Genomic DNA, 26,609 nt, shown 5'->3' with positions numbered 1-26,609 from the left:
TTTTTGTTGTGATACATCACCTTATTATTGCATCATGACATACACATTTCACGGGGGCAATTTTTCAATCAATTTTTTTAAATTCTAATAGGAAATGTTATCCATTGGGTGAAAAATGCATAAAAAGTAGTTTTTTCTTTTCATTTCAAATTGCAAACAAACATTTTTGGCGTCACTTCATAATTTTGTATGTATCAGCTGATCGACATTTAGATCATGATTAAAGGTATGTGTAAACAATTAGGGCGTATTTCTGGATTTCGTTAATCGAGTCGATTTAAAATCGTATATGTAAATGTACGTTATAAACTAATACTATAAATGATATTGTCATTGCATTTTAAGAAATGTAAAATTTGATATGGGCCGCAAGGCAAGTACATTATTCACATATGTACAATTTGACAGTACATATGACATTGATGGCTCGTGTGACAATGTCTTAATACATGACTCTTGCACTCTTTTATAATTTGACATTTAATAGTAACGCTGCGTTTACAAGTGACAGGACAGTCGAAGACAATTGAGTTCATGCATTAATTGTCAAAAAATTTAAAAAAATGTCTTTGTGACATAGGCCTCCAGACATTTTGAAAAATAATTATAAAATCATGAATGAAAATATTAGAAAATATTTTTTAGATCTACTGGATTTAATAACAATTCTTTACAATGTAAACCTACTATAATATCTGTAATTGAAAGTTAAAATTCATTTCCAACAAAAATATTACACATTTTTCTGTTTCTATTTTCCTTTCTTGTTTTTCTCTACATATTTCTATTCCATAAATATACTTAACCCCATAAAAAGCAACAATATGAAGTTTGTGGACTTTCAATTTCATTTGTCTAAACGAGATTTACCACAAACCTATAAATGAAAAAACAGAAATAAAACAAGAATGGTAGTTGATTTTTCCATTGTTGTAATGGGTTCTTGTTATTGTTGCAATAGTTTGGTTTGTTGAGAGAAAAACAAACAAAAAACAACATTGTTGTGTTTTGGCCCATTGAAAATAGTTTTTGCTTGGGAAAAACTGCTGCTGTTGCCTGATTTCCAACAACTTCAAAATGCTACTCTGTTCACATAACAGTTTTCAGCAATATGGTATTGTATGATTTTTCTGTTTTTTCTTCATTTAAACACAAATACAGATTTAGTAAGAAGAAAAAAATAATATAAAAACAACAACAACATTTAAAACGTGTGGAGTATGAAGCTTGAACAAAATCAAAAATTCAAAGCAAATTGAAACAAACCAAGCCAAGTTGCTCACTGTTACTTTGGCTTTGTTTTTGTTGCTGTTTTTTTTTTTTGTATTTTATACAATCATCTAACCAATAGTGCAATTTGTTTATGTTGTAACTAACGCGCTTGCTCTATGGGGTTTGCAAAGTAGCGAGAGCAGCAACAAGTTAGCGAGGCTAGACTGCTAGCTGCCAAGCTTAGCTTAGACGTTCGAATGTGACTGAGCAGTTGCGCTGGCGCCCAATACCTTCGCTTGTGGATATTTTTTGAGCAAATTTTCTTGATCAAACAGTCAAAAGCGCGTCAGTAACAGTAACACAAGCAAACGAACGAATCAGCGCGCAAAATTAGCGGACACAATTAATTGACGCTTGTAAAAAAAAGATAAAAAATTTTTAAATTCGACAAAAATACAAAGAAAATCAAACGAAAAAAAAAATAGTTGTTAATAAAAATAATAAAAAAAGAAGATTGATACTGTGTAATTAATTAGCCACACACCACACCAATTCAATACTTTTACTTTAATTTATGCAAAACAAAAAAAAAACCAAGTTTAGACATGAGCCGTTATTCAGTGGTTCTTTAAACCCCCATACACTCCATACAGAAGGTAAGAAAGTTGTTGCTAACACAAGGTTTAAACAATCACAACGCCATACCAAAGCAACATGTCAACACTCAAAAGGCATGTTTGCCTTTAGGCTCCAAATACAGAATTAATAAAAAAAAGAGTGGCAACAACAACACATAGCACTTCAAAAAAAAAAATTCTTAAAAAAAATCGAAAGAACAATACGGAAGAAGGAGGGCATAACGTTAATTATTTTTTTTACCAAAAAAAAAAAAAACAAAAAAAACAAATTTTTGCTTCTGTTGGTGGCAGTACCCCCCTCCCACACACCCACACACACACTGAATTTACTGAGTGTACTCCACCGTCAAGTTTCATACAACAACGTTTATATCACTTCTTTCAAAACCCCCCCTCCCGGACACAAGTGTTTAAAGTTCGAGACATTCAGTGTCGTGGCTATCTAAGCTTGACGTTAATATTTCAATTTAAAAAAAAAAAATACAGCAACAACAACAACAAATTATAATAATAGTAATGATACATACCTGTGTGTGTTTTTTTTTCGTTCATGTCTTTTTTGGTTTTGTCTTGTTACTCACTGTATGTTTGAAAGTACATAACCTTGAGTTAATGTTGAGTTGAACAACAATTATAACTGAAAAGCAACAAAAAAAAAAAAAAAACACCATCAAATGCCATAATACAGCTGCTGGTGGTTTCAAAAACATGAAGACAACAACAAAATATATATTTAACAACAACAAATACTGGCGAATTATTTGAAACGGACATTAAACATTAAAAAAATCGCATTATAACAAAAACTCTATTTCGAACTATTGAACAAGGTATTGTTCAAATGATTGATATTATTGGCCGGATCAATGAAATCCTTTTTCTTCCATAATTACCTATTATTACACACAGTGCAACAAAAATGAAGCGAAATGAATAGATGTTAATTTAAAATTTAGTTACGAAAAATAGAAGTTAATTTCAAATTGTGTTGCGTATGAACTTACTATTATCGTAAATGTATTTCTATCGACCTATTTACAATGAACGTATATTAATTTTTTTTTTTTTTTTAATTTATTGAACACATAATTGGGCTGTTCCAGAACCTGTAAGTATGTACAATTTTTTACTACGATAAAAATTTTTCCTTTATGACATCGGAAAATTACTAGATTGTTGCAGTACGGGAACATACCAAATGTCTGTTTTAATTTAAATTATCAAAATTTGAGGTAATAAGAAAAACATATTTTAGTGTTATCTGTATGACTAGGATGTATTAAGAAAATAATTGCAGCGTTTTTTTTTAATTAGATTTGAGGCAAAACATATGTTTCCTTTCTATTGTTAATCGAATCGATTGACAGATACCTTGCGAACATATGATCCTATTCATAATGCAATAATAAGGTGATGTATCAAAACAAAAGCCTTTGTTTTTGTCTCGACTGACAAATTGTTCCTTATAATATTTCACATAGTTGGCAACACTGTATATCGAATTCATGTAGTTACAGTTAATCGAGTCTTCAGCTTCTCTAAATGGACTACCTATTTATTGTGCCATGAACCTATTCATGATGCAATAATAATGTGATATATCAAAACATAAAATTTTCTATTTGACCATCTGTCAAATTTTGTGTAGTAATATTTCTCATGGTTGGCAATATTGCACGTCGAATTCAAGTTGAAACCATAACAAAATAATAAGGTTATGTATCAAAACAAAAATATTTGTTTTTGTCTCGATCATCTGTCAATTTTTTCCTTATAATATTTCATATGGTTGGCAACATTGCACATCGGATTCAAGTAGAAATTGCGCTCTAAATGGACTACCTATTCATTGTGCCATACCATGACACCAGGATTACCATTGTGCGACTAAAGTCGCAATTTGCAATATGTTTGATGCTCTGTAACTCTGCTTGCAACTTTTTAACCTTTGTGCGCCTTTTCTTCCCTTTTTTTGTTAATTTATATTTTCCTTTTTTATGTTTAAATTAAAATAAATTTTGATTCGTTTATGTCGTTTTTGAGTTCCAAGGGTATCTGACATATTCTGGGAATATATTTTTTGACATATTTACTTTATTTGCTACTTTTTTCAATGGGACGACTTTTTGTGCAACTTTTTTAAAATTCCCAGCGGTAACACTGCATGACACAACAAATAGTTAATCCATTCAGCGCAGCTGATGACTCGATTAACTGTCAAAGTGTGTAATTTCTACATGAATTCGATGTGCAATGTTGCCAACCATGTGAAATACTATAAGGAAAAATTTGACAGATGATCGAGACAAAAACAAAGGTTTTTGTTTTGATGCATCACCTTATTATTGCTTCATAATAGAAACTGTGCATTTGACAGTTAATCGTATAGTCAGCTGTGCTAAATGGAATACCTATTTATTGTGTCATGTTCTATACACTAGCGCTAAAGTTTTACGAAGCGTATTTTTCGGAGAATACATGGCATAATTATACAAGGTAGTCTCATGTTGTCATATGTTTGCAATATTTTCGTCAATTTGCCTCTGACAGCATTCTTACTTAGCTGGCTTGTGGCAGAATATTTGTTCCATAGTCCAAGCTTAAAAACGATTTCCAGGAGCATTGATCTTCCGTATTTCTATACTGATGTCATTAGTTTTATTTATGGCGGAGCCGAGGTATATAAAAGTTTTGACTACATCGAAGCTGTAGTTCTCAAGTTCCACAGTTGTAGTTCTAAAGTTCCGAGTCTACTGGACGTCTTGCGCCATCAGCTTGGCCATCTCACCATGTACCATCAGCTTGGCCTTCTCGCCATTTACTGGCAGGCTCACTTTGGCAGATTCCTTCCCAATTTGTTCAAAGGTGGCTGTTACCGCTCGCAATGTTTGACCCATTATGTCGAGAGTTTTTTTGTGTTCACCTTTGCCTCACGTACGACCTTTCCAATCACGATGTTTAAAAGATCACACAACAAACTGTCACCTTGTCTGAGTCCTCGTTCGGTATTAAAGGGCTCCGATAGATTCTTTCCAAATGTAACTGCTGACCTTGTGTCACTTAAAATTGTCCTGAATAATCGTATTAATTTTGCATGAATGCCGAACGCGTACATGGCTTTAAAAACCTCTGAAAGGTTAGGGCTGTGAAATGCGGTTTTATAGTTGACGAATAGGTGAAATGTGTCGATGTGTTTTTTTCGTGGGTCTTTTCTAGCATTGGGGACAGAGTGAAAATCTGGTCAATGGTGGAAATGCCAGGCCTGAAGCCGCATTGGTATTGTCCAATATTGTCATTGACCATTAGCTTCAGTCGTTCACATAGCACGCTGTATAGCACTTTATATGCGATGGGAAGGAGACTTCTTCCTCTATAGTTGGGAAATATCGTCTGGTCTGTTTTTTATAAACGGGATACTGGGTGCTGAGGATCCAATCATTGCTTTGTTAGATTGTCAATCGTTAAGCCTGATTTACACCGAACATTTTTATATTCGTTCCGTTCCAGGACATAAAAGATTGTACTAATTTTATAAGTTTTGCAAAATTTTACTCAAAACCCGTTCCTAAACCCACAAAACTAGTAAAATTACTCTGAGAGCGATTTTGAAATGTTTCCCTTTTACTAGCTTTACTATTAAAAAAAAGTACTGGAACGGACCATGTGTATATAAACGTAAACAAATAACAGCTGATTGCCAACATTATATCAGCTAGGATTTTGTCCCTCGATTTAAAATCTAATCGATCTTAGAACAATAAAGGAACATTTTAATTGTTTTAATATTTCTTTCGAACAATTTTTTTCCGCAAATTGAAAATGAAATGGAAAATTATAGAAATGTAATTAAATTATAAAATTATCATTGTGTGAGAGATGTATTTTGGATGATTTAAATTTGCATAACAAATCGTGCAAATTTAGCCTGATTAAGAAAATAGGCGCTGATTCGGCCAATAATCATGATCATATTTGTAAACCCGTTTTTAAAATCCTCTATGAGGAATTATTTGACAATTTTAATCCAACATAATGTAAATGTGTTATTAGTCCTCCATGGCATAACTATACAAGGTAGTCTCATTTGAGAAATTGATAATGGGCAACCCTTCTTAATATGGAATTCATATATCAATTTCAAATAAAAGGAAAAATAAATTCCATAAAATGTTACGCATGGCGACTGACAAATTTTCAACAAATTAAAAATAATAGTTTTTCTAAAGCACCACATTGTTCTCAAGATTTAACCAAGAATGTTACAATTTATATTTATAGGGAACTTAAAAATATTAATAAATATGCCACTACATTTCTAAGGAAGATATTTTCGTTTAATTTTTGAAAGCTGAATGTTGTCAAAAGCAAATTTATGAAAAAATTTGAAACATATGAGTGCCTGAGATTACCTTATATAGTTATGCCATGTTAGTCCTCTTTAATTAGTTTTTCTTTTGTTGCACTCTGTAAAATCCCATTTCCCCTTCTTAAGCTGCATATAAACGATATTTTGTCTATCAGTTTCTTATATGAGAGCTATTTGAAAGCAAAAACAACAACAACAATATGATATTGTTTAATAATTTTCATAAATCTTAATTGTTTTTATTGTTGTTTAAATTACTACTTAGCCATTTAAAAACCAAGTCACCGATCTACTTTTTGTTACCAATTTATCTAAATATAATTATCTCTGTGTATGTGTGTGTGTGTGCGTTTGTGTATGTGTGCAAATATTTTACAACAAATGACCAGTCAATTATTTGAACTCTCGTTTTAAACAATAAATTAAATCATATTTAATCGTTTTAAACAACAACAACAAAGTAGCCGTCAACAATAACAACAGCAGCAACAACAACAACAGGACCCAATAGCCAATAAGTGGAGTACAATAACGAACAATTTAACGACGATCGAAATAGATCCATAACGCCATTAACACCATCACCACGCAACAAAATCAACAGCAGCAGCAAATAGCTCACCAACGCCGCCACCGACGACGCCGACGCCGCCAACAACAACAACACCGCCGCCATCTCTAACACAATGAAGAATTACTTAACAGCAATTTTTATATTTCTAATAGTTAATGGTAAGTTAAATTGAGATTATTTTTATTTTTTTTGGGATTGTATGATTCAAATGCTAAAAGTCTAACATTTGCGGGGGCCAACTCCAAAAAAAAAAAAAAATAAAATAAAATAATAGGAAAAAAATATAAAACAAAAACATTTTTTGACATTTTCAAGTGAACAATACCAACAACAACATTAATAATGAAGCATAAAAACGAAATCACCAAACAACTGCTCTTGTTTAGCAACATAAAAAAATTATTATTGTTGTTGTAGATTTTTTTCTGGTGTTACGGTTTCTAATGTACGCCAAATTTAAAAGTTAAGGGTTAAAAGTAACTGATATTTGACCGACCCTGTGAGCTGAATTTTGAACATTAATTAAAGACGAAAAAAAAACTAACCGAAACAGAAACCGAAATCAACAAATACTAGGAAAAAATGTTTGTTAGTTGACCATGTCGTGTATTTCAACACATCTCTTTTTGTAGTAGGTAATTCATTTATTATTGTTGTGTTTTTTTTTTCTCGGCCATTTCATACAAGGAGGCTGAAACCTAAACAAATTTTTTGTGCCATTCTCTTTGTTTTTAGATGTCGGAAATAAAACTAAAACAAAAAAATATAATTAGGCAATTTTTTCCATGGTTTAAATTAGGTAATAAATCAGATTTAAATAGGTTGTATAATTTGTCACAGAGTGGAGGCAATATATATTAAATATGAGAAAAAAAAATCGAAAAAGCGAAGGACATGTTGGTCCTAAGGGGAGAAACACAAACGAAGATTTGAGGCAAAGAGTGGATTTTTTAAAATCCTAAGGGGAGAAACACATACAAAGATTTCAGGCAAAGAGTGGATTTTTTAAATTATTTTTTAAAGAACGCAAATAGGCGTGGATTTTTTAAAAATTATTTTTGAGCACTGTTCCTAGATTGAAGACAAATGCCGAACTTTGACAAATTTCAATTTAATTCGCATATGCAAGTTTCGCATCAGGGCGGAATAAATACAAGTTATCAACATACGACCTTTGTAAAGCCACATAGCCCAATATGCCTGATGAGCCGCCTAACCAACGACGAAACGCGTCGCATAATGGTGGCTACGTAGGTTCATCTCCTGGCTTCCCTTTTCATTGCAAAACTTAGATCATTAAGCACGACTCAAAAGATTATAGATAATCACTTAAAATTTTTTGAGAATGTCTAATAGGTGCGGATTTATTTTAACTAATTTTTACGAATCTCCAATATTCGTGGATTTTTTTTAAATTATTTTTAAGGGTCTTCAATATGCTTGGATTTTTAAAGAATTATTTTAAGGAGTTCTCATAGGCGTGGAGTTTTTTCAAGGAGTTCCCATATGTGTGGATTTTTTAAGAATTATGTTTGAGGAGCTTCCATTTTTTAATGATCCCTAATAGGCGTGGATTTTTTAAAATATTTTTTTATTATTTTATTATAGGCATGGTTTCCCCAATAGGCGTGGATGTTAAATATTGTGAATTATTAGATTGGCAACACATATTATTTAGTGCTACCTATGTTGATCAATAACAATATAATGTGTATGTATTTGATGGTTACTGTCATGATACAATAATAAGTCTCGACCATGGCACAATGAATAGGTAGTCCATTTAGCGCAGCTGATGTCTTTATTAACTGTCAAAGTTGGTAATTTCTACTTGAGTTCGATGTGCAGTGTTGCCAACCATGTGAAATATCATAAGGAAAAATTGGACAGATGGTCGAGACAAAAACGAAGGTTTTTGTTTTGATACATCACTTTATTATTGCATCGTGGTCTCGACCATCTGTCGAATTTTTCCTTTTTATTTTTTACATGGTTGGCAACATTGCATATCGTATTCAACATGGCACAAGGAATATATAGTCCATTTAGGGCAGCTGATACCTCGATTAACTGTCAAAGTGGGTAATTTCTATTTGAATTCGATGTGCAGTGTTGCCAACCATTTGAAATATTATAAGGAACAATTTGACAGATGGTGGAGACAAAAACAAAGGTTTTTGTTTTGATACATCTACTTATTATTGCATCATAGATGATGCTTTCCACTTGATCTTTCCATTTAATTATTGGCCTTACCCTTCTGCATGAATCATCAGCTGGTTCGCATTTATATACCTTTTGAGCTGGGGGACATCTTTATCTATTCTCACAACATGACCTAGCCAACGTAGTCGCTGCAGCTCGATATGTCTGACATTGTCGATGTCCTAGAATATACATACATTTCATTCAGGCGACATTCAGCGTCGTCGCAGATCGGTCCATAGATACTTCGGAGAATTTTTCTTTCAAACGCTCCAAGAGTTGCCTTACCTGCTTGCGTATAACATACCGGGTGGTATCAGCGTCTTGTAGACTGTGAACAGCTTACTTAGACCATGGTAGAAGCATCACTATCCTTCTCCGAATTTCAACCCTGATGTTATTAGTTTTATTTATGGCGGTACCAAGGTATATAAATTCGTTCTCTTTGGTGTTCACCTTTGCCTCATGTATGACCTTTTCCAGCAAGATGTTAAACCGGCCACACGACAAACTGCCACCTTGTCTGAATCCTCGTTCGTTATTGAAGGGCTCCGATATATCCATAGGCGTGGATTTTTTTAAGAAGTTTTCAAGGAGCTCCCATATGCGTGGATTTTTTATGAATTAAGTTTGAGGAGCTCCCATAGGCGCGGTTTTTTTTTAATTTATTTTTTAATGATCTCTAATAGGAGTGAATTTTTTTTAAATATTTTTTTATTATTTTATTATAGGCGTGGATTTTTTAATATTTTTTTAAATCTCCAATAGGCGTGGTTGTTAAATATTGTGAATTATTAGATTGGCAACACATATTATTTAGTGATCCCTATGTTGATCAATAACAATATAATATGTATGTATTTGGTGGTTACTGTCATGGCACAATGAATAGGTAGGTCCATTTAGCGCAGCTGATGCCTCGATTAACTGTCAAAGTGGATAATTTCTATTTGAATTCGATGTGCAGTGTTGCCAACCATGTGAAATATTATAAGGAAAAAATTGACAGATGGTCGAGACAAAAACAAATGTTTTTATTTTGATACATCACCTTATAAAATAATTTTTTTACCATCTCCAATGGTTGGGGATTTTTTTTAATTATTATTTAGAGATCTCCAATAGGATTTAAGGATCTCCAGTAGGTGTGTATTTTGTAAAAATTATTTATCAGGGGTCCTCCTATATCCGCGTTTTTTAGTACCTCCAATAGGCGTGAATTTTTTTAAGGATGGATTCTCTCTTATTCTTTTACATTAAACAATGCCAACTTAATATTCCTCTGCCTGAAATCCTCGAACGTGTTTCCCCCATATACAGTTTCGAAATACCCCGAGTAAATATCTAAAGCTTTATTGACGGATTATCGAGGTAGAGAGGTTATTAGTACGTTTACATTGTAACACAGTGTATTTAAATTGTCAATTCCATTGTATATATGTCAAATAAATTGTATATATGAAGTAAATTAACCTGGTAAAAATTTCTAATGTAAATGCCGTTTAAGTAAATGACTGTAATATGACTCAGCAATATGGAGGTGTCATTGTAATCTGCTTTACCACGATTTAATTCATAAACAGAGTTGAATTTACCTCGATTTAACACACAACATTAAAGCCACTCAATGTCTAAATTTACTTGAAATCGTATTTTAAATCGAAATATTTTCAAATACAACCCTGCTTTTGTGTCAAAATTATTTGTCATCACTTGTCTTGAAAGTACCAAAATGCCAAACCTTTACGTTTCAAAATTCAAAAAAGTTGCCTAACAAAAATATGACCACAGCTGACAATTTGGAGTTACGAAACCCCTGGGAAAAGTGTATGTATACGTAAACAAATAACTGCTGACTGTCAACTTTATATTATTTCAATACCAGAATAAAAGGTTAGGATTTTGTGCCTCGATTTAGAAATCGAATCGTCAAAATTCCAACAAAACTATGACTATTGCTGACAATTTGGAATTATGAAAACCCGGTGAAAATTGTATGTATACGTCATGGTACAATAAATAGGTAGTCCATTTAGGGCAGCTGATTACACGATTAACTGTCAAAGTGCGTAATTTCTAATTGAATTCGATGCGCAATCCTTATATGTGCTTCCCCTTTTATTTCCATATACCGAAATACCCTGCGTAAATCCATAAAGCCGAATTTATAATCGGATTAAAGAGGCAGTGAAATTAGGTATATGCTCTGAAATGTGTCCCATACATGGAGATGTCATGAGGGTAATATGGATTTAAATCCTAAATCGAGCTGAATTTACCTCGATTTGCAGTACAAAATTAAATAACCTCAATATCTGGATTGGCTCGAAATCCTATGCCAACTCGAGATCATTTCAAATACAGACCAACAATTACACCGCTTCTCCTAAAAGTAGTAAAATGGCAAAGCTAATATGCTATGCCTGAAATCCTCGTATGTGTTTCCCCCTATATTGCAATATATACGTCCGAAATATCCTGGTATAAATCTCTAAAGCTTTATTGACGGATTGGTGAGGAAGGGAGGTTAATTAAAGGGCTGAAATATGGGACACCAATATGGAGGTGTCAATTTAATTTCTAAATCGAGCTGAATTTACCTCGAAATTTACCACACAAAATTAAATCCATTCACAACTTCAATTTAATCGAAATCCTATACTAAATCGGGATAATTTCAAATACAACTCTGCTTTTGCGCCAAAAAAATCACCCCTTTTCCTTAAAGTACTAGAATGACAAAGCTTTAAGTTTCAAAATACGTTAAAATTCAAAATATGATCGCAGCTGAAAATTTGGAATTATGAAAACCCGTTGAAATTTATATGTATACGTAAACAAATAACAGCTGACTGTCAACTTTATATCATTTTTATACTAGTCTAAACAGTTATGATTTTGTACCTCGATTTAAAAATCGAATCGTTAAAATTCCAACAAAACTATGACTATAGCTGACAATTTGGAATTGCGAAAACCCGGTGAAATTTGTATGTGTACGTAAACAAATAACAGCTGACTGTCAACTTTATATCATTTTGATACTAGTCTAAACAGCTAGGATTTCGTATATCGATTTAGAAATCAAATCGCTTTTAGAACATTTAAATTCTGTTAATATTTTCTTCAAATACTTTTTTACAAAATTAATAATGTAGTATTTATGCAAAAAACATCAGCTGATTGTCATTTAGATCAATATCAAAGGTATGTGTAAACATTTAGGATGTTTTTCTGTATTAATCGAGTGGATTTAAAAATCGTATATATAATTTTTTTAAACGGAAGAAGATCCCAAAACAGATGTTTTATCAGGCATTGCTTAATAGCCTCCATTTATATGGAAGATGACCTCAGAGGACGCCATCTATACGGGAGAAGACCTCCAAGGCTGCCATCTATACGGAAGAAGTTCTCCGAGGCCTCCATCTATACGAGAGATGACCTCAGAGCCTCAATATATACGGGAGAAGATCTTCGAGGCCTTCATATATTCAGGAGATGTCCTCAGAGTTTCGATATACAGTATTGCTCGCTTAATTACCTCCACGCTTAATTACCTTCCACGGTTAATTAATCCGATTTCAGAATACCCAGTTATTTTCAGTACAATCCCTTACAAAATTGCACGTTTAATTACCCCCTTTTAATTACCCATTTCATTTATTTGCCCCTAAATAACATACCCCAAAGTAACCGTACCTTTAAATCTGTCCCCTGTAATTACCCAATGTATTTTTTTAAATCTGGCCACTTCACTTAAAATTGCTTACATTTGCTAGTGCACTTGCCACACATGCACATAAAATCTATTGTTTTGAAAGTTTTCGAAATGTCTCCCCGAAATAAATCTTTGTCTATCAAACTAAAGCTCCAGTTAATACAGTATTTTTCGGTTAATTGACCCTACGGTTAATTGGTTTCCACGGTTAATTGAACAAAAATTTGTGCAAATTTTGATGTGCAATTAACCGAAAAATACTGCATGTATCTCAAGCAAAAAAGAAAGAAAAAACACCGATATTTACCCTTGCTGGGTATTTAACCGGGGTCCTCGGGTAATTACCTTAGCGAGGTAATTAACCGTGCTCGCTTAATTACCTTCCACAGAAATTACTCAGAAATCTTGAAATTTTCACTGAGGTATTTAAGCGGGGTTTACTGTATGCGGGAGAATACCTACGATACCTTCATTTATTGCAACTCCCTAATCAACATTCTCTGAGCTTCAGCTCACCTATAAAAATAACTCTTATTTAACATCTTAGCTCAAGCTAGGCTTTAAAATGTGTTTATAATATCGATATGGCTCATAAAAAATTCTGCTAATAAAAAAAATATGTAAAAACAATATTTGTATTACAGTGTACTATATGAAAAAGTAGGTCAAGAAATATGTGACACTAGACGTTATTTCGAACAGACATACTTTTTAATATCAATGTTAATTCTCTATCTAAAAATTCTAATTATAATACAACTCTTGCTATACTGTAGGCTTTTTTATCCAATTTAATTTATACAAAATTAATATTCATTCATTAATTCAATAGAACGACATACCGCTTAAGTTTATATGGCTACAAAATAGCGATCACGTTTTTAAACAAAATCGTTATTAATTGCTATCGTTTAATGCCTTAATTTTCTGTTAATGTTTTGTTTTCATGATTTATTTTATTTTGTTTATATTTTCATGTTTGTTGTTTTTGTGATTTATTAGATGAATAATAATAAAAACATCAACACCTTTTTTTCGACATTGGAAAATAATCAGTAACGGAAAGAGATTTTCAATGCATAGTCTAAATGTTTCGATGTTATCATCTCTATCTTAAGCGGCAGTTGTGCAAGTATTTCATAGACTAATTATTGAAATTGTTATCATCGATCAATTTCACAGTTTAATGACAAAAAAAAAACACACACACAAATACATTAAAACCTGATTTGATTTATTTGGTTTTGGCTTTTAAGTGAAGCGAAATAAATAATTATGTTTATGGTTTGAAAAAAAAAAATAAAAAATATAGACAGAAATTTAACTCGGTTTACCATAGAAAATATATCCACTCAATATCTCAATTTATTTGAAATTCTAAGCTTCAAATGCAACTCTGATTTTTCACCCAAAAAATGCATCACTTCTCCCTAAAGTACCAATAAGGCAACGCTTCAAATAATTGGGTGACAAAAATATGGCAGGAATTGAAAATTGGTTTTAACATATGATAAATGTTACTATAAATTAAATCAACATATTTTTTTTATAATTTTTTTTACTTAATGGACATCGATTTCTATTAAAAATGATTAAAATATTGATTGAAAATTATATGTAAATAAATGTCAATGAACTTTTAATTAAATAATTTATTTTAATTAAAATTAGTCTAAACAACTATATAGTACTTTATACCTCGATTTACAGTACGTTTACATTTAACCGGATTTCGTTAACCCAGTGGGTTTCAATTGTCATTTCCTTTGCATATAAGTCAAATAAATTCTCATAAAGTAGGTTAACCCGGTAAAAAGTTCTAATGTACAAGGAGTTTTAGATGCCTATAAAGTGGCTAGGCCACATATGACATTTCTGCTTGAAGCTCACTTTAAACTGGAAGATTAGGACGGTTCACACATGTGCATAGTTAGGGCCATGGCACAACGAATAGGTAGTCCATTTAGAGCAGCTGATGTCTTGATTAACTGTCAAAGTGGGTAATTTCTACATGAATTCGATGTGCAGTGTTGCCAACCATGTGAAATATTATATGGAAAAATTTGACAGATGATCGAGACAAAAACAAAGGTTTTTGTTTTGATACATCACCTTATTATTGCATCATGGCTAGGGCTTTTATTGTGATAATTTCTAAATCTTACCTCGATTAACCATACCAAATTAAATCCACTCAATATCTCAATTTATTCGAAGTTCTATGCTAAATCGAGATAATTTAAAATACAACCTTGAGATTTTCTTATATTTTTTAGTTTAGTTCGATTAAACACGTGACAAGTTAAGCGGACACTTAAAAGAGCGCCATTTTGTAATTTTTAAGCCCATAGACGTGATTAACTCTTTAAATGCGTCTTTCTTGGGAGCCGTCCGAAGACGAGCTGTACTCTCATATTTAACTGTGTATGTTAAAAGTGAGAGTACAGTTCGACATTTTTATATCACGCTGGTAAAAAAGGTGAACTCCTCTCACAATTAAATGCGTATACATACGTAAACAAATATCTACTTGGTTTCTTTGCTATTTTTTTTTCACAAAAATTATAAAAAAATCTCTTTCGTTTGTTGAAGTCTTTATTTCGATTTAGTTATCCCTAGCAATTTCTAGATCAAAGACATAAAAGTATAAAGATAGGACAATTGATACGTAAGCAATTTCCAACAGATGGCTGTTCCTCTGTTGTTACGATATCATAATAACAGAGAGAACAATATTAAACGTTTTTAATGCTATATCTTAAGCTTATAAAACGAAAATACATATTTTGAGTGCAGGCCTCTAATTTTATTTACATATTATTCACACATTTTCGCGTATTGGCGTTTTTATTCTTAACATGCTTCTGTTAACCTTGATTCCCCCTGGATATTTTTTCATTAACTATTTTGCCAAAATGAATTTTGTCGAGTCTTTACGGTTTCTATGTCTTTGTCTAGATTAACTTTTACCTGCTACGGCAAATTTGTCTTGCAGGTAAAAGGAGAAGAGAAAGCCATTATTCAGACTTTCGTAAATTTTCCTCCATTAATTTTATTAGCAAGGTCTATTGATGAGGTTATCCAGGGGTACCAGCTGAATATCAGCTGCCTCTCAAGTTTGCTGTCAAAATCTATTATTGTGAATTGATCTATTATTATGAAAACGTAAGCTAAGTTCAAATTTTTGATATTAGTCTTGGGGAAAAACAGCTGACTTTCACTAGCTGGGTGACCTTATAAATAGATAGATGGAATATATGGTTTTATTAGTTATCGTAGCAATGGAACACTTTTCTAGGAAAAAAATACAAAAATAGTACAAAACAGTACTATTGTGCAGATTTTACCACTATAATAAACTAGAATATTTGTACGTCAATTTAGGAGGCATAGTCTAAATGCAACTTATATTTATTTGTAGTACGTTTACATTATACCGAATTTCGTTAACCCAGTGGGTTTGCATAGTTTAATCTGGACCTGAAATTATACATTGCTATCTATGCCGACGATATTTTCTTTTTAAATCCTTTTAAATTGAATTTTTTCGCTGAATAAATTCAATTTATTTTTTATTTCACAAAGTGATGGCTAGGGCATATATCAAATTTCTTTCTGAACCTCATATACAACTGTGCTATTAGGACGGTTCACACATGTGCATAGTTAAGGTCATAAGGTAGATTAACATAAAGACATAGTATATTCGCACCTTATGTTTGTTTTGTTTAATCTAAGCCGAAAATTGTCCATTGTAATAGTACGTTTTCATTGTACCGGATTTTGTTATTTTAAATAAATCCTCATAAAGTAGGTCAACCCAGTAAAAATTTCTAATGTAAATGTCGTTTTATGTATGCCGACGATATTTTCATTTTCTATGATTTTAAATCGAATTTTTGTCCTGAAAAAAAAATATTTGTTTTTATTTTATAAAGTGGCTAGACCATATATTAGATTTCTTGCTTAACCCCCATATGTAACTGTGAATCTCTATATTGAATTATACTACCATCTTTATCCGGATTATAGGCATGCCTTTTTGAGTTGTTCTTTATTAAATATCAACTTGTTAGAGGAATTCCAGTGCAAAAATTTGTGTTTGGGCGCCATTCTTCTTTATGTCATTGTATTAAGTATAATTTTGTTAGAGGAATATCTGTGACAAATTTGTGTTTGGGCGCCATTCTCCTTTAGGTACACGAGTTGATAGTGTAAACGCGACCTTAAGGTAAATTTACCTTTTGTAAATTGAAAAATTGTTCTCGTAGTTAAAAGTTGAACTTTCTTGCAGGTTCTGCAACAGAATATATGATTTAAATCTCTTAGATTTCTATTGTTGACTACAACCTTTAAGGGGGGAAACACATACGAGAATTACAATCATGCCTCTTTAAGTTCCTCTGTATTAAATATCAATTTGTTAGAGGAATATCAGTGACAAATTATGAGTTTGGGCGCCATTCTCCTTTAGGTACACGAGTTAATTTAGATGGTATAGTGTAAACGCGACCTTAAGGTCAATTTACCTTTTGTAAATGGAAAAATTGTTATCGTAGTAAAAAGTTGAACTTTCTTGCAGGTTCTGCAATAGAATCTATAATTTACATCGCGTAGATTTCTATGGCTGACTACAACCCTTAAGGGGGAGACACATACGAAGTTTGCAGGCATGCCTCTTTGAGTTACAATGTATTAATTATCAATTTGTTAGAGGAATATCAGTGACAAATTTGAGTTTGGGCGCCATTCTCCTTTAGGTACACGAGTTGATTTAGATGACATAGTGTAAACGCGCCCTAAATTACATTTTGTAGATTTTTATTCCTGACTGCGATCCTTAAGGGGAAGACATATACGAGAATTTCAGACATGCCTATTGAATTTTCATTGCATTTGGGCGCCATTCTCCTTTAGGTACACGAGTTGATTTAGATAGGCGCCCTAATTTACATTCTATTCCAAACTAAAATCCTTAAGGGGAAATCATATACGAAAATTTCAGACATGCATATTGAATTTTCATTGCATTTGGGCGTCATTTTCCTTTAAGTACACGAGTTGATTTAGAATGCGCCCTAATTTACATTTTGTACATTTCTATTCCTAACTAAAATCCTTAATGGGAAGGCATATACGAGAATTTCAGATAAGCCTATTTAATTTGCATTGCATTTGGGCGCCATTCTCCTTTATACTTATATGAGATCCATTATTCTATTTAATTTCTTTCAAATTAAACCTCTTTTGAGTTAAAATTTAAACCTTTTGAAATGTGTTTTTTTGAAAAAAATTTTCTTTCGTTTCGTACAGCCCAAGTGGATTTGTCAACATCCGATGGAGTCCCTTTACTCACTCAAACCATTTATGGATTTTTGGACTTCACCACCACAATTGGTAATACGGTTATGGTATTTTCGCCACAAAGTGCCCCACCACCGACACCAAATAGTAAGTCCCTTTACTTTTTAATAACTTAAATAAAACAAAATACTAAACCAGTTCTCTCTCTCTTAGGTCCACCTCCGCCACCCGTGACAACCGAAGAACCCATATTGATTAAAACTACACCCTTGGAAACTGTGGCTCCGAAAGAAGCCGATGAATCGACTATTAGTCCTACCAAACTGAAACCCTCTTCGACGACAACAACAACCTCGACCGGCCATCACGAAGAAAGTACAACGAAACCAAAAGTTACGGAAGTGAAAACATCGACTACTACAGCATTGACGACAACAACAACAACTACGACAGCCGCTAATGTACCGGCATCACAGGTTACTGCACAAGAGCCAGCAGCAACAACAACAAATACCGCCACATCAAAAGCCAAACCAGTTCAGTTGCCCAAAAGTGTAACACAAAAATCAGCAGCGTCATCTTCTTCGTCGTCTTCTCCCTCCACAACACCTTCCATAATAATCGATAATGTTGTCCACGATCCGGAATATGATTTACTTTCACGACAACCACCACAATATGTTGAAGAAAATTATCGTGTGGTTAGTTTGAGACCAAACAATAAAAATTCCCGCCCAGCCGTTGTTGTTACACCCGAAAAGAATACTGCCTCCACCAGTAGTGTTTTGGCCACCAGAGTAACAGCTTCCACAGTGGCTTCATCCAGTCGTTCGCATAAAAATAAAAAACATAAAATTCGATCATCATCGACCCTGCAAGTTCTGAAGACAGCTGCTCCGGTTCAGCATCCCAAAGTGACGGCTAGTTCTAAGGCACCAAGTCATCGCAGCAGCAGCGGATCTTCTAGCTCAAGTTCAAGAAAAAGCGGTAAAAAGGGGTCACATCGTACAACCAGCACTACTACAACCACACCACAGCCCCAAGAAGATGTTGTCATTGTTAAGTCATCGTCATCATCATCGAGTTCGCGTAACAAGCCCAAAAGGTAATAATTTATTTTGTTTTGATCATGTTTTGTTTTGGTTAACAAATTCCAAAATATTATGTAATTAAAACTTTTTTTTTGCTTTCTCTCTTTTCTCATCTTTCTTCTTTATTGGGGGATTTTTTTTTCATTTTAGGAAAAACAAAAACAAACATTCATCATCTTCGTCTTCATCGTCGAGCACAACAAAACCCAGATACAGCAGCAGCGGCACCACAACAACCACCACCGAGGCCACCGTTAAACGAGCATTTAAACCCAAACTACAAATTTCCAATCCCGATTTAGAAAGTAACAATAATTTACATATTACGAAATTGAATCGCACCCCCGGTCGTTGGCAATACAAAACGTCACCGAAACCGCGTGTTTCAATACGTAAACCAAATGTAGAGGTAAATGGACCATTGGGCTTGGCCAATGTCTCATCGGTGTATCCGGAACCGGCTCTAGCCGATAATTTCCAAAATAATAATTTCCTCAACGGAAATGGAATATACAATCAAAGTGATTTGGATTTTGAAGGTTCACAAAATGGTGCCGTTCTCAATAATATCGATCAGGAGGGGAAACAAAAATATTTTACCGAAACAATAAATGTGGAGATTTCAACACCCGCCGATTTTAAGGATACCTATTATGAGATTGCCACCATTAAGAAGCCTTTTATTTTTCAGGTAAGGTTGTAATTTGGAAATTATTTCAATTTTTGTAAAAAGATATCGAATTGAAATTGATTAACAGCAGTAGAAGAAAATTTGTCTCGTGTGAACTTCATGTAACCACAATTTTAATAGGGTAGATCACATAGAGAAATTGGATCAGCTATAAACCAGCTGTTTCTCAAGTTTGCTGTTATTGTGAATTGACTATAAATTATGAATACGTAATAAAATACGGAAATTTCTGCGTATTGTATAAATGTGTCGAGAACGCCGTCTATATTTCATTTTTGGGGGATGATGTCAATAGAAAATATGTTCTACGGAAAATTTCACTATAGGTCACCGAATAAAAGATATCAGGAGATATAAGACATATAGAGAAATATCCACTAACAAAATGTACAATAAAGGACGTAGTTTTATGTCAGTTTTGCGTATTGTAAAAATGTGTAGAGAACGCCCTCTATATTTCATTTTTGGGGGATGATGTCAATGAATAAATTATTCTATGGAAAATCTCACTATAGATCACCGAACAAGTAAAAACTGTAGATGCAATATTTATCAAGAAAATGTCACAGAAAATTTGCGTATATAAAAAATAATACATTTTTCGGCCATTTTTTGAGTATTTCCATTTTTGACCAATATCTTTCCCTATACTTAATTTTACTGGGATTATGTCAATGGAAAAAATATTCTACATAAAATTTCCCTATAGGTCACCGAAGAAAACATATCAGGAGATATAATACATATAGAGAAAAATCCACTATCAAAATGTATAATTTTTTGACGTAATTTAGGTCATTTCTACGTATTGCTTAAATGTGTAGAGAACGCCCTCTATATTTCATTTTTGGGGGATGTTGTCAATAGAAAATATGTTCTACGGAAAATTTCACCATGGGTCACTAAACAAGTGAAAACTGTAGATGAAATATGTACATCAAGAAAATGTCACAGAAAATTTACGTATGTAAAAAATAATATATTTTTCAGGCTATTTTTGAGTATTTCCATTTGAGACCAATATCTCCCCCTATATTCAGTTTTAGGGAGATTATGTCAATGGAAAAAATATTCTACATAAAATTTCACTATAGGTCAACGAATAAATGATATCAGCAGATATAATACATACAGTGAAATATCCACTAACAAAATGTATAATAAAGGACGTAATTTTAGGTCATTTCTGTGTATTGTATAAATGTGTAGAGAACGCCCTCTATATTTCATTTTAGGGGGATGACGTCAATAGAAAATATGTTCTACAGAAAATTTCACCATGGGTCACTGAACAAATGAAAACTGTAGATGAAATATATATCAAGAAAATGTCACAGAAAATTTGCCTATATAAAAAATAATAAATTTTTCAGGCTATTTTTGAGTATTTCCATTTTAGACCAATATCTCCCGCTATATTTAATTCTAGGAGGATTATGTCAATGGAAAAAATATTCTACATAAAATTTTACTATAGGTCAACGAATAAAAGATATCAGGAGATATAACACATATAAGAAATATCCAATACAATAATGTATTATAAAGTGCGTAATTTTAAGTCGTTTCTGTGTATTGTATAAATGTGTAGAGAACGCCCTCTATATTTCATTTTAGGGGGATGACGTCAATAGAAAATATGTTCTACAGAAAATTTCACCATGGGTCACTGAACAAATGAAAACTGTAGATGAAATATATATCAAGAAAATGTCACAGAAAATTTGCCTATATAAAAAATAATAAATTTTTCAGGCTATTTTTGAGTATTTCCATTTTAGAGCCAAATCTCCCTCTATATTTACTTTTAGGGGGATTATGTCAATGGGAAAAATATTCTACATAAAATTTCAGCGAATAAATGATATCAGGAGATATAATACATGCAGAGAAATATCCACTACCAAAATATATAATAAAGGACGTAATTTATGACCATTTTTGCGTATTGTATAAATGTGTCTAGAACGCCATCTATATTTCATTTTAGGGGGATGATGTAAATGAGAGAAATATTCGGCGGAAAATTTCACTATGGGTTACTGAACAAGTAAAAACTGTAGATGAAATATATATCATGAAAATGTCACAGAAATGTTTCGTATATAAAAAAATAAAAAGAAAATCGCTTATTTTGGAGTATTTCCATTTTAGGCCAAAATCTCCCGCTATATTTAATTTTAGGTTGATTATGTCAATGGAAAAAATATTCTACATAAAATTTCACTATAGGTCACCGAATAAAAGATATGAGGAGATCTCATACATAAAGAGAAATATCCACTACCATAATGTATAATAAAGGACGTAATTTTATGCTATTTCTGCGTATTGTATAAATGTGTAGAGAACGCCCTCTACATTACATTTTAGGAAGTTGATGCCAATGAACAATTTATTCTACGGAAAATTTCACCATGGGTCACTGAACAAATGAAAACTGTAGATAAAATATATATCACAAAAAAGTTTTGTATACAAAAAATAACACATTTTTCAGGCTATTTTTGAGTATTTCCATTTTAGACCAATATCTCCCGCTATATTTAATTCTAGGAGGATTATGTCAATGGAAAAAATATTCTACATAAAATTTTACTATAGGTCAACGAATAAAAGATATCAGGAGATATAACACATATAAGAAATATCCAATACAATAATGTATTATAAAGTGCGTAATTTTAAGTCGTTTCTGTGTATTGTATAAATGTGTAGAGAACGCCCTCTATATTGCATTTTAGGAAGTTTATGTCAATGAAAAAATTATTCTACGGAAAATTTCACCATGGGTCAGTGAGCAAATAAAAACTGTAGATGAACTATGTATATCAAGAAAATGTCACAGAAAATGTTCGTATATAAAAATAATACATTTTCGGTTATTTCTAAGCATTTCCATTTTAGACCAATATCTCCCCCTATATTTCATTTTAGGGGGATTATGTCAATGGAAAAAATATTCTACATAAAATTTCACTATAGGTCAGCGAATAAAAAATATCAGAAGATATAATACATATAGAGAAATATCCACTACCAAAATATATAATAAAGGACGTTATTTATGACAATTTTTGAGTATTGTATAAATGCGCCGAGAACGCCCTCTATATTTCATTTTAGGGGGATGATGTCAATAGAAAATAAGTTCTGCGTAAAATTTCACTATGGGCCACTGAACAAAGGAATACTGTAAATAAAACATAACTCAAGATAATATCACTGTAAATTCTGTTATATAAGAAATAATACCATTTTACGTTATTTTTGGCGTAGTTCAATTTTTGGCCTATATCTCCATCTCTATTTCATTTTAGGAGAAAGGTGTCAATGGAAAAAATATTCTACACTAAATTTCACTATAAGTCACCGACCACCAGAAATCTGTAGCTATATAAAATATAATTTTTTTTTGTCTGTCATTTTTTGGGTATTTTTTTTCAAATTGAACCAAATCTCCCCGAGAACTTCATTTTAGTGGATTAGTGCTAAAATATTCCCCAATCAAGGCCTATTAATGAGGTCAACCAGAAAGATCAGTTCAAGGCCATTTAATAAGGTCATCCATGAAGACCAGCTGATGTCCATCAGCTGTTTCTCAAGTTTGCTGTCAAAAACCAATATTGTGAATTGACCTTCATTATGAAAACCTAAACCAAAGTACAATTTTTTGACATTAGACTTGAGAAAAAACAGCTGACTTTCGCTTGCTGGGTGACATTAATAATAGATTTTGGGTCAATTGTAAATCAGCTGCTTTTAAAGTTGCTGTTATTGTGAATTGATTTTAAATTAAGAAAACGTCGACATTTATTAATAATGTCATTCAGGAGAATTAGATGCATATCAGCTGCTTCTCAAGTTTGATGTCAAAATCCATTATTGTGAATTGACCTTCAGTATGAAAACGTAAACAAAGTCCAAATTTTTGACATTTCACTTGAGAAAAAAACATTTGACTTTTGTAACATTATTAATAGATATTGGATCAGTTGTGAATCAGCTGCTTTTCAAGTTGCTGTTATTGTGAATTGACTTTAAATTATGAAAACGTCAACATTTTTGACATGAATCTTAGAAACAGCTGTTATTTGCATCATGGATGACCTTTTTAATAGGCCTTGCTACCAATAATAAGTATGTTATTAGGATAGATCACATGGAGACATTTAGTGATATTTATAGGCGTTATTACACAATAATTTGTTTTAATTTTTTTAAAAAAATCAATTTTCTCTACCACTTATGACATTTCTATATTTTCTAATCAAAATATTTCCCTTCTTTCATTCCCTTTCCAGGCTGGCGTTCTGAAAAAGACCCGCTATATTACGGTAACCTCAACCATTGAAAAGTTCCTAACAAGTGAACCATCAATTGAGCCGCGCAATGATGATGAACCCTTAACCGAGAATATTTTGGCGGCAAGCGAGAAACCCAGCAGCGGCCTACTAATGGGTAGTGTTATAACCTTGGCCCCCATTTATGTTAACAACGACTCGTACACCCCCTATTTGGAAACAGTAACCGAATCCTTCAGTGTCGTCAATCAAAAGCTTAAGACACAAATTCTACCGGTTATCAATGAGCTGCATAATCTAACCTCATATCACACCTTGGTCCAAACCATAGATATGACAAGCTTAATAACCGTGGTCAAGACCACTTCTCCCGATATGGAAACTAAAGATTTCCATGGTTTCCAAGATTTTGTTGGCAATCTGGATGAAGCGGGTTCGGAAATTAATTTAGATTTGGAATTCGGTGATGAGAATAACAATCAAGAATCTAGCCATGAATCGGGACATAAACACCACCTGGATCATTTGGATGTTTTGGGACATGGTAATAAAACCTCCGCCGCCATATTGCCAACTCTTTCGACAGATCCACAAAATCTTTTCCCCAATATCATTACAAATTCCCGACCGGTCATTAAATTGGAAACTATATGGGATTCATATGTTGTACCCATTACAAATGGACCATCAACATTCTATCGCACCTTGTCCAAGGCTAAGGGTGTTGTAGAGAAGACCGAATATGTTGTGGACACCACAACAGTACCGGCACCAATACTGCCACCAACATCATTGCCTAATCCATTCCTATTGCCTCAGTTGCAACAATTCCAAACTATCACATCACCTGTCGTACAACAAACCGTTGTTACACAAACGGAAAGTAAGGTATTGAAATTGACATTCGGTGCAAAGACGGCATACACCACGCTCTATTCGACACATGTGGTACCCACGGTCCAGACAACATATGTAACGACATCGGTGCCGGTTCAGCCAACAGCTAATCCATTCCCTGGTTATTTCCCACCTGCCTATAATCCATTTGCATATTTAGGTTAAATGTCGAAAACAAAAATTGGGCAGAAAACAAACAGAAGTTGGTTGGAGTTATCGATACCTATATATATTAAAGCGTGTTTATATTTACGGAAACCACACTCGATTTCAAATGTCAATTTCATAGGGAATTTACCAAGGCCTATTAATCAGGTCACCCAGCTAGCGAATATAAGCTGTTAATTCTCAAGTCTAATGTCAAAAAATTGGACTTTGTTTACGTTTTCATAATGAAATAATGGATTTTGACAGCAAATTTGGGATGCAGCTGGTCTCCCTGGATGTCCTCATTAATAGACCTTGCTATTTATAAAGTTATCCAGCAGGAACAGCTGTATATCAGCTGATTCTGTTATACATCTGTTCATCCAGATGTATGCTGTCAAAATTCATTATTGTGAATTGACTTCCAAACGTAAACAACGTCTAGTTTTTTGACATTAAATTTAAAAACAGCTGTCTAGGGCTTTCTGTACAATTTTTTGACATTAAATGTCCTATTTTTGGCATCAGAATTAAGAAAAGCAGTTATCTATGGCTTTCTGGGCGACCTTAATAATAGACCTTGGGATTTACTTGACGTATAAGTTATGCAATTGACATTTTTGAGATCGAGTGAATTTCGTAGTGTAAAAGCCCTTCAATTTTTTTTCAAAATCAATTCTCAAAAGTAGAAAAAATTAATTTGAGTAAACTGAGGGAACATTTCTTTTAAATTCGACTTGCCAATTTAAAATAATTTCTGTTAAACGCAATTTATTTGACATTTATACGAGGAAATGACAATTGAAAAGATAAGCATATGTTCCATAAAGGTTATGTTACACGAGTCTTAAATGTCATATGTGCTGTCAAATTTTCCTATGTTGTATGCCCAGCAAAAAGTGACAGCACATGTGACATTTGTGGCTCGTGTAACATACTCTTAACCAAGACCTATTAAAAAGGTCATCCAGGAGATCTAGCTGGTCTGTCTCTTAAGTTTGCTGTCAAAATCCATTATTGTGAATTGACCTGCATTATGAAAACGTAAACAAAGTAAAATTTTTTGACATTAGAGTTGAGAGAAAAAACAGCTGACTTTCGCTAGCTGTGTGACCTTATTAATAGATCTTGCCCTTTTACCAGAAACTTATATCTCGTTTACATATTCTTTGCATATATTTCAAATGAAGATCTATTAATAAGGTCACCCAGCTACCGAAAGTCAGCTGTTTTTTCTCATGTCTAATGTCAAAAATTTGGCTTTTGTTTACGTTCTCATAACGGAAGTCAATTCACAATAATGGTTTTTGACAGCAAACTTAAGAGGCAGCTGATATCCAGCTGGACTCCCAGGACGACCTTATTTTTAGGTCTTGTTTCAAATAAACGACATTATCAAATTCCAGAAAGTCGATAAGGGCGAGAAAAAAGTGACAGCACACAACAAAGTGATGAAGTG

The 26,609-nt window shown here is 32.9% G+C and overlaps 1 protein-coding gene across 1 annotated transcript; it reads left to right on the top strand.

The window, feature by feature from the left end:
- Nucleotides 1-6,902: 6,902 nt before the first annotated feature.
- On the top strand, nucleotides 6,903-25,178 carry LOC133330077 (mucin-2-like). The gene is made up of 5 exons (XM_061538545.1): nucleotides 6,903-6,948; nucleotides 18,030-18,173; nucleotides 18,234-19,125; nucleotides 19,262-19,802; nucleotides 24,107-25,178. The coding sequence occupies exons 1-5, from the start codon at nucleotides 6,903-6,905 to the stop codon at nucleotides 25,166-25,168; spliced, it is 2,685 nt and encodes an 894-aa protein (XP_061394529.1). The 3' UTR covers nucleotides 25,169-25,178.
- Nucleotides 25,179-26,609: the final 1,431 nt, after the last annotated feature.

This window comes from Musca vetustissima, unplaced genomic scaffold (assembly GCF_032173495.1).
Source record: "Musca vetustissima isolate MV318-11 ecotype Yass unplaced genomic scaffold, APGP_CSIRO_Mvet_v1 utg44681, whole genome shotgun sequence".
NCBI classification, from domain to species: Eukaryota; Metazoa; Arthropoda; class Insecta; order Diptera; family Muscidae; genus Musca; species Musca vetustissima.
This window is presented reverse-complemented; position numbering and strand designations above follow the sequence as displayed.